This window comes from Triplophysa rosa, linkage group LG7, assembly GCF_024868665.1.
Source record: "Triplophysa rosa linkage group LG7, Trosa_1v2, whole genome shotgun sequence".
NCBI classification, from domain to species: Eukaryota; Metazoa; Chordata; class Actinopteri; order Cypriniformes; family Nemacheilidae; genus Triplophysa; species Triplophysa rosa.
In genome coordinates this window covers 24,889,007-24,898,798 of record NC_079896.1, presented here as the reverse complement: position 1 = coordinate 24,898,798, position 9,792 = coordinate 24,889,007, and the positions used below count along the sequence as shown (strand labels likewise).

At 38.7% G+C, this 9,792-nt stretch overlaps 2 protein-coding genes across 3 annotated transcripts; one reads left to right on the top strand and one right to left on the bottom strand.

Moving 5' to 3' along the window:
* The first annotated feature begins 78 nt into the window (after positions 1-78).
* On the top strand, positions 79-6,067 carry mtif2 (mitochondrial translational initiation factor 2). Of its 2 annotated transcripts, none has more exons than XM_057337121.1 (14): positions 79-253; positions 635-785; positions 883-1,012; positions 1,175-1,346; positions 1,619-1,779; positions 1,865-2,041; positions 2,198-2,337; positions 2,556-2,680; positions 3,151-3,355; positions 3,500-3,752; positions 3,859-3,999; positions 4,601-4,765; positions 4,988-5,128; positions 5,260-6,067. In XM_057337121.1, exons 2-14 carry the CDS (start codon positions 645-647, stop codon positions 5,430-5,432), a joined length of 2,124 nt encoding a protein of 707 aa, XP_057193104.1. In that variant the 5' UTR covers positions 79-253; positions 635-644; the 3' UTR covers positions 5,433-6,067. The 2 variants fall into 2 exon arrangements, with proteins under 2 accessions (XP_057193104.1, XP_057193105.1); XM_057337122.1 differs by having other exon boundaries at positions 82-215.
* Positions 6,068-6,185: 118 nt separating this feature from the next.
* rps27a (ribosomal protein S27a) lies at positions 6,186-7,993 on the bottom strand. Its single transcript, XM_057337126.1, has 6 exons — positions 7,929-7,993; positions 7,761-7,825; positions 6,934-6,988; positions 6,771-6,856; positions 6,526-6,657; positions 6,186-6,429 (listed from the first exon to the last, which is right to left on the bottom strand). Exons 2-6 carry the CDS (start codon positions 7,806-7,808, stop codon positions 6,280-6,282), a joined length of 471 nt encoding a protein of 156 aa, XP_057193109.1. The 5' UTR covers positions 7,809-7,825; positions 7,929-7,993; the 3' UTR covers positions 6,186-6,279.
* Positions 7,994-9,792: the final 1,799 nt, after the last annotated feature.

Here is a 9,792-nt window from a genome sequence, read left to right as displayed (position 1 = left end):
TTTCTGTTTAATTTGAATGCATGATTATGTCGCCCCCGTGTGTTTGTGTTCTAAACTGCAGCCTGCGCGTTTATACGTAATGCATTATGGGACATGCTGTCATGGCGGCGCCCTTACAGCAGAAATGACATCTGATTTAGGATTTAATTCCCTTCTGTTGATTTCTTCCTCGTCGTTATTTTGCCTTCCATGATGCCGCGTTGAAAAAAAACAAAGTGAATGTCTTCTTGAACGCATTTTATAATTGTTTTTAGTAAGTAGGAAATATAACATGCATGGAAATGATCATGTTGTAACGTTAGTGTGTCTGAGTTACTGCAATGCAATGTATTGTTTATAGATGTGAGGGTCTGTTTAACTGTAGTTGAAAAGTCTCGTTTTTGTCTGTTTTTCAGCATTTGCTATTAATTTGGTTCTTCTTAAAACCATTTCATTATGATGACAGAAGTTTCTAAGCAATTTCAGTTGTCATCTACACTACTATGATTCTATTTACAATCTAAAATGTTTTAATCTAAAGAGATTTTGTAAATACTGTATGTAGTGTCTGTTGTTATTAAATCCAATTGAATGTGTGTACTGTTATGCACCTTCGTGTCTTCGAGTGAACTAATAAACTCAAGTGTTTTATCAGTAAAGTTGCAATGAAGCGGATTGCAGCCTTGATCGGCAGGACCGCGTCATCATGTTGGCATCATGGAGGCCCAAATCTTGCCTCATTGCCCATCTGGTCCCCTGGACCACCATACACCTGTCCTCAAGTCCGGCACCTGGCCGCCAAACAGGTGAGATGTACTTCACATCCGATTCCTGATCATATTACAGCCCATATTACCTTGTCTTCGTGTATCAAGTTGAATGTTTGTGTTTTTCCTGCTGTAGAATAAAGGCCATTTCAAAGGTCAGAAGATCTTAAAGCCAGTGAAACTAGAAAAACAACAGAAACAGGAGGTGGAGATCAAACAGAGGATGACAGTCTATGAACTGGCTAAAGCCATGAATAAAGACATCGGTGAGTGGTCTCATCCAGATAACCCAGGGATGCCCAAGTCTAAAATAATACATTTGATTGCATGCGCTAATTTTCAAAAACATCAACTAATATATGATTATACTAAACTAGTGCCTGCCAATTTTTTTCCATGTATTTGATTTGTGAAATCTCCCTCTTTAGATCATGTATACGAGGCTCTGCTCAACACTGAAGTAGATTTAGATGAGCTGGAGCCTGAGACAGTCCTGGAGGAGAAATGGATTAAAGAGGCAGTGAAGAGATCTGGAATGAAATACAAATGGGCCAAACTAGTGGAAACCAAAGTCAGAGAAAACAAAGACATCCAGAGACGGTAAGGAGGATTATAATGAAATTCATAAAGAAACATTTTTGTATTTTAGGAGAATGTAAAGGTAAAATAAGAAATAGATATCTGCACAATTTGAAATGTAAGAAAACGTGTGACATTCTCCAGACAACTCGGAATTAGTTTAGAAAAGAATGCAAAATGTAGGCATTTTCGCTTGTGGTCTTAGACCATCATTTCATTATATGTACTATAATGCATTCTTAGTTTCGTCCATTCCTCTGGCTTATAAACTTTGTTTGAATTGCAGTTTTCAGACACCCCCCTGATCCTGCTCACTTGGTCGACCGACCTCCGGTGGTAACCATCATGGGTCACGTTGACCAAGGTAAGACCACCCTGCTGGACAGTCTGAGGAAGAGCCAGATCGCTGCTCAGGAGGCGGGGGGCATCACGCAACACATCGGGGCTTTTCGGGGTAACGGGACTCTCAACAAATCTACAAATGAAACTACATTCAAAACTACTTTTGTGGCAATTCATAAGTCTGTATCTATCTTCAGTTCAGCTTCCCTCAGGCGAGAAGATCACCTTTCTGGACACGCCCGGTCACGCTGCGTTTTCTGCCATGCGGGCACGCGGAGCCATGGTTACGGATATAGTCATCCTAGTCGTTGCCGCTGACGACGGAGTGATGAAACAGACGATCGAATCCATTCAGCATGCCAAAAAAGCCAAAGGTATCGCTCGATTTAAAAATGATAATGAAATTACAGTAATATATGACGTCATCAGGTTATATGTTTACTTATCGTTTACTGACTGATGTAATCCAGCTGGAGTCACAGTTGTGTGTCAGTGGTATTGATTCTCTGTGAATGGGATTTTACCTGCAGTGCCGATCATCGTGGCGGTGAATAAATGTGATAAACCTCAGGCCGACCCCCATCGTGCGAAGGAGGAGCTGATGGCGCATGATGTGGTCTGTGAGGAGTTCGGTGGGGAAATCCAGGCCATCCATGTATCTGCGTTAAAGGTACAGCGACCCAGATGTGTTTGGACAATGCAAATACAAAAATGTAACGGGTATAAGGACAAGAAGTGGTATTTTTAATAAGACAAAACAAGTATTTTCTCCTTGAGTGAATCAGGAGGTCCGAGCTGGTTTTGGGCATGAATAAATCATTTTTACTGTCATAAATGTGTCGTTTAAGAGCACACGGGACTTTATCATTTTAGTGAATTTCTCTGCAGGGAGATCATTTATTGGAGCTGACTGAAGCCACGGTGACTCTGGCGGAGGTCCTGGAGCTGAAGGGGGACCCCACAGGTCTGGTGGAGGGGACGGTCATTGAGAGCCGAACCGACAAAGGCAAAGGGTAAGTATCCTTATCATAAGAGACTTCTTCATTTCAGGAATGCCTGAAAAATGTTAAGATGTTCTTAGATTTCACCAGGATAGCTGAGGATCTGTGGCTCTGTACAAAATGTGTGAAAATCATACATTTGTATAGATAATGCGTTGACATTGTGAGTTTCTGTTGCTGCCCATCTTGGCCAGGACACTTCTGGGAAAAAAATATTTTGAATCTCATCATCATACAGTATTCATATTCATACACAGATTTGATTTTCATTCATTGACATACAGAATGTTGAGTTAAACTTTGAATGTTATCAATTCTGTTGCATGTACAACAGAAATATTATTGAATTGAATAAATCTGGTATTTTACTTTCATGTTAATGCTTCTCAATTTGTTTAACATATCATGATTCTGTTGTATTGTGTACTGTATCAAATCGAGTGTATTGTTACTCTTTCCCATCACCGATTGCTCCTTGACAGGCCCGTTACCACGGCGATCATCCAGCGTGGCACTCTGAGGAAGGGCTGTACGCTGGTGGCCGGGAGGTGTTGGGCTAAAGTACGCTTCATGTTTGATGAATATAATCAGTCTTTGACTGAGGCCGGACCCAGCATCCCTGTGGAGATCGTGGGATGGAAAGATCTTCCCTCTGCTGGCGAGGAGATCCTGGAGGTTGAATCTGAGGTATCTACTAAACAAGTTCCCTGAACTCCAAATATAACGGCGCATGAGGTTTCTTAAACCAAATTCAGTTGAATCAAGCTTTACATAACCATTTCCATCCTCTATCGACCTGGAGAATCTGATATAGAAAAATTGTGTTTCCAGCAAAGGGCTCGTGAGGTGGTGGAATGGCGCGCCTACGTGGAGGAACAGGACAAGCTGAAAGAAGACCAGCAGGCCATCGAAGCCAAGCAGAAGCAGCACCAGGACATCTATAACAAGGAGAGAGAGAGCACGGCCCATCTCACCTGGAAACAGAGAAGAGCTGCCATGTACCGGGCCAATAAACACAAACTCGCCCACAGGGTCAGCGAGAAGACTGAGACGGAGGAACTCGTGCTGCCCGTCATCATCAAAGGTGAAACGCCGGATCCTTCATCTCATCGGTGCTGTCTTCATCTTCATCTGTCTTTAAGTCATGATGGATGAAGACATTGACATCGTGTGCTTGTGCGATTTTGCAGGGGATGTCGACGGCTCAGTGGAGGCCATTTTGAACATTCTGGAAAGTTACGATGCCGATGACCAATGTCAGCTGGACGTGGTGCATTTCGGTGTGGGCGACATCTCAGAGAGTGACATAAACCTGGCAGAGACGTTCTCGGGTAGGAAAGATAGATGGCAGCACGATTGTGGCTTTATTTCGGTTTAATTAATGGTCCATACAATGAAAGTTCACTTATGAAATAAATACAAAATTAAATACAAAATTCTCTAGGTGACATTTATGTGTTTGTCTATAAGGCCTGTGACACTGTGACTAAGACTTTTAATTAGGGCTGTCAAATGATTAATCGCGATTAATCGCATCCAGAATAAAAGTTTGCGTTTACATAATATATATCTGTGTAATGTGCATAATAATTTTGTATTTATTAACACATACACATACATGCATATATTTAAGAAAAATCTAAAAAATTATAAACATTTATTTATAATTTCAATTATTGGTAAATATAAATAAATATATTTAAATATTTCCTAAATATGTATTCATGTGTATGTGTTTGTATTTATAAATACAAAATTAATATGCACAGTACATAGATAAATATTATGTAAACACAAACTTTTGTTCTGGATGCAATTAATCGCAATTAATCGTTTGACAGCTATACTTTTAATACATTTTCAAACAAGGACACATTTGTCTCGACAAACCTGGATTCTTTTAACTGAGATCCAGTATTATTTGATCTCCAGGTACTATATACGGGTTCAACGTAGCTGCAAATAAAGCGATTCAGCTGATGGCTGCTAAGAAGGGCATTCCCCTGCGATTACACAGAGTCATCTACAAGCTCATCGATGAACTGAAAGAAGACCTGAGCGGCAAACTTACCCCAGTCACAGAGGAAAATATCATCGGTGAGTTTATTGCAACAATATCAGATAATCCAGATAAAATTGTATACATTTAGATTTGGAGTCAAAGGTGCCACACACAAATTAAATTTGTGTAGGTAATGTTTGTTCAGGATGACCAAGCCTCTTTTGTAAATATATTTGTGGCTGAACTGCACCCATCAGGAGTCACGGTTGACTGAAAGATTAAAGTCTTGAATATTGCATCTTATCCTCGTTCTTTAGGGGAGGCTTCTGTTCTGGCCATGTTTGATGTGACTGTGGGAAAGAAGAAAGTTCCAGTGGCTGGTTGTAGAGTTCAGAAGGGACAGCTGGACAAAAAGATGAAGTTCAGGCTCATTCGAGGAAGAGATGTTCTCTGGGAAGGTAAGCCAGCCGTAGGACATCGAAGAATACTGATTAATGTTTTGTTTAGTGTTTGGTGTAACACAATGGGTTTCTGAATATTTGACTGGTTTTTCACGTACCAGTTCTGACCCACTTTCCCGTTTCCTCAGGTTGCGTCACCACAATGAAACACCTGAAGGATGATGTACCGATAGTGAAGACGGGCATGGAATGTGGTCTCTCGATTGATGATGAGGACTTTGAATTCAGACCCGGCGATGAAATTGTTTGTTACAGCGAATCCGAGACGAAACAAAATATATTTTGGGATCCAGGATTTTAAGGGACTTGAAGCACCAGTGTACAATAACCCACAATCGCTGCTACCAACTAATAATAAATGAACAGTAATATGTCTTTAATTTTGACTTGACCTAACGGTCTATATAAATGTATATATGTAATTTAAAATAAATGAGAAAATTGCTCATTGTGGAATTACAAAAGGTGATCTTGGAATTAACATGATCATGACTTCTTGGGGGTTTATTAAAAATCCAGCTTTATTTGCCCGGTTTCACAGACAAGACTAGTCCCAGACTAAAATGAAAGTTTGAGCTGTCAAACTGAAAATAAATTGCCCAAACATATCTTAACATGTCATTGCCATCGTTTTGTTTCAAGATGCACACCAGTAATGTTTTTATCCAAGACATTTTATTAAAAGCGACTTAAATATGCTAATTTTACAAAAGCATAGTCCTGGTTTAAACTAAGCCTCGTCTGTGAAACCGGGCCTAAATCTCCAAACATAACATTTCACTCAGTCACAACAACTGCACTGGAATACAGTAAGATTTAGATTTTGGAAGAAAACTTTCTCAGTTCTGTACCCTGCTCTCTGGATGTATGAACTTCATTGTTTTGAACTTTTCTTTTTACGTCTCTTCTATTGTTATGAATGTTGTAATCTAGTTTCCAGTTGCTTGGCTTTTTTATAATTTAATAAGTCTTTGCCAATTTGTGAGATGTATCTGATAACCTTTACTGTAACAGACCCCAGGAGTCAAGAAACGTCAACAAAAAAACAAGACACTTTTGAATGTGACCGAGCACGTTTATTTACAAAGTACAAACTCCAAAAGCAACAATCTGCTGTGTTAAACAGAACATTCTGTCAGGGCTGTACTTCACTTGTCCTCCGGTTTGTTGAAGCAGTAAGTCAGGCAGCACTTCCCGCAGTAATGACGATCGAAATGGCTGGCCATGAACACTCCGGCACCGCACTCATCTGCCGGACACTCGCGCCGCAGACGGTGGATCTTACCGTTCTCATCCACCTTAAGTTAAGAATGACAAATCCGTGTAAATGTCATACTGATACTGAGAGTCCAACAGTAACAGACATACACAAATCCCATTTATGATTGACTTACCTTGTAGTATTTAAGCACAGCGAGCTTGACCTTCTTTCTCTTGTGCTTGTTCTTCTTGGGAGTGGTGTAGGACTTCTTCTTCCTCTTCTTAGCACCACCGCGCAGTCTCAGCACGAGATGTAAAGTGGATTCCTGGGTGAACAAACGGAATGGAATGAGACCAAAAAAAACGCACTACATTGGACAAACCTGATAAACGTCCATTATATGAAGGGCTTGTAAAACAAGGTCTTCCATTGACTGACCTTCTGAATGTTGTAATCAGACAGGGTGCGTCCATCTTCCAGCTGTTTTCCAGCAAAGATCAACCTCTGTTGGTCAGGAGGGATGCCTGCAATGAGGACATTAAACAGTTAACGGTTTTCTACACAGATCTATAATATCCTTAACAAAAACCTACCAACTTACCTTCTTTGTCCTGGATCTTGGCCTTGACATTTTCAATAGTATCAGAGGGCTCAACCTACAATATCAGATGAAATCTAGTTTAGATGAACACCATGTCTTATAGTCCATATCTACGTACTTTTTAATGATGTAGGGAACAACAAAGGAAATAGTTTGGACATTTTACAGGCTGCATATCTGGTTTATGGTGTTGGTTTAAAAGTTCACAGGAATTATAGATCTATGTCAATTTTGTAAACAAAACATATTAATCTATGAAATGTGATAAACTTTCAAAGTATCTAGTTGAAGACTTGTTAATTCACCTCGTTTAACTGTTTCATTGAGTATTAATGCATCTGGTGATTTTCATAAAAACTACATTATGTACATTATAGTTGTCATTTTTTTGATGTTCATAAAGGAGAAAACGTATATGCCACTTCAAAAAGAGAGATTGTAACAACGCCTTATCTTCAATGTCAATACAAATTGCTACCACGATGTAATATAACATAATTACTATGAATATCAACCTTTGTATTGGCACGTGCATTAAACGTTAATTAAAACATCTCGACTTGTAGATGTTATTAAAGAAATGTTCAATTGTACCCAGCTCTCGCACTGCATAATTGTTGGCTAACCACATGACTTGCCAGCCGAATTATTCAGCGTTTCGTTTAAGCACAATAGTTCACATAATAACGCATACTACTTCATTTATTGTATTCATAAACACTTAAAATCGCTTATATTGTAAAATATGAGTTCCAACATAAGTAAATATTAACATAAACTCAATCTCTGTGTAAGATCGAGCAATGCCGCGAGCCTTTCAGTCTCACCTCAAGGGTGATGGTTTTACCCGTAAGGGTTTTCACGAAGATCTGCATATTGATGTCCAATCCACCTGTGCATAAAACAAAGGTGAACGTTTCTGGAAGAATGTAAGACGAGTATTTGTGCAAACAATCGATTTATTTCGTTATTATTCGTTCGTATCAGTAACTCACCACCAGCGCTTAGATGGCGGAAACCGAAAAGGGTCCTTCTCTAGGCGCAACGTGCTCTTCAGCGCCCAGAAGTTGCCCGGCGTACTGCCTGAAATAAAATGCGCAAATGTATCTCGGATTTTTAAAGAAGGTTAATTTGATGTCTCATCTGGTATTTGAAATGCTTTTGTTAATTTTACGGTGTCGAAAAAGTAATTTGTTATGTGCTGTCCTGATAAACACGCATTCGCAGATAAGGAAGATAATGTTTATTTATCATAATTTGTATTATTCTTAAAAATGTCTCGTATGGTTGTTAAATATTAGAATTATTTTATTGCCTATTTTGTTTTATTTATTTTCATAAATGAAATTTTGTTCACATTTCACAAGTAGAATTCCTATGAGGGATGTTGTGTACACCACCAGGGGGCGCTATAACATTTGTCTGGTACACATATTGAGAAAGAAAGATTTCCCCTAAAATCCTTCAAATGCCAAGAGGTCAAACAAAGTCCTCTTTATTTCAGGTCTGACAAGCATGTGACCGTTTTTTCTTCCCCTTTGTTGTATTACATTATTCCAGCCCTTGTGGTCTTTGGCCAATTTACCAGGCTCTGTTAGTTCTTGTGTGAATATTGTGTTATCTTGGTTTTGTAACTCTGGAGAAACACACTGAACACTTAGCATAACATTGCGCTTATGACATCTCCTGACACCATTAAAGCAATGGGCAAATGTGGATCTGGAGAAATACATTATGAAAGAAGAAACACATTGAACTCTATGTTCCTCTACAGACACCAGCCACATGCATGCACACACAGAACAATGTTTAAAAAATGCACATGTTGATTATTTCATTAACATGCACTATTACTTTTCATGCACTATTAAGACCCATTACTGTTACTACTGTTCATGTTACGTGATGACGTAGACTCGCTCCTTACAAAAGGAAGCAGAAGCCTAAATGTTATGTGTCAAGGCACGTTGTGTTCCAAAAACAGGCCTGTCTCGGCCTGTGATAAATGCTCATGGGAAGTAGCAAGTAGACACACAGACCACAGTTGCTATGCAAGGGTGGGGTCAGTGTGTTAAGCTGGAGTCACTTATTAGAGAGAGAGAGATCAAATGTAAGTGAGCAGAGGTCTGGCAGTATGACAACATTCTTGTGATCAGATGTCTGGTTGAGTTATTACCCTCAGCAAACAGAAAATGTAAGATAATGGTAAAATGAACCAGATGGGTTGCATACTTTTTAGTTGGGGTGGATGGAATATGCACATTAAAATTGTTTGTTTGTTTGTTTGTTTATTTTATTTCTATAGCACATTTCAAAACAACCACAGGTTGACCAAAGTGCTGTACATACCAAATAAAACAAAACAAAACAAAACAAAACACAGAATAACAGATCCTTACAAAAGGATTATAATATATAAAACTCTCTTAAAAGTTTTAGAATTTAAAAATACATAAAAAAAATTACATTCAAAAAAAATTTAAATTCAAGAATTTAAAAAAATCAAACAATTAAACAGAATTGATGCACATTTATGGGGTGAGATGGTTCTCTTCGCCAGATCATCACATAACAAAACTTCACTCTCATTTGAGAATGTAAGTCCTTAAAAGGAATAGTTCATTTCTCCTTTTCATGTCATTCTAACCAAGTAGGCCTATCCTGTTTTTACTGTAAAACAGAAAAGGAGAACTGAAAAATCTTAAAGTAGATGGAAAAGACGTGCCACACTATTTCACGTAACATCCTGCAGGCCTATTGCATTAAACCTGCATATTTTAAAACAACATGAAAGTAAATAACCCATTTGTATCATTCATGTTTATTTTAGGGTAAAAGGTTCCTTTATTTACATTGCTT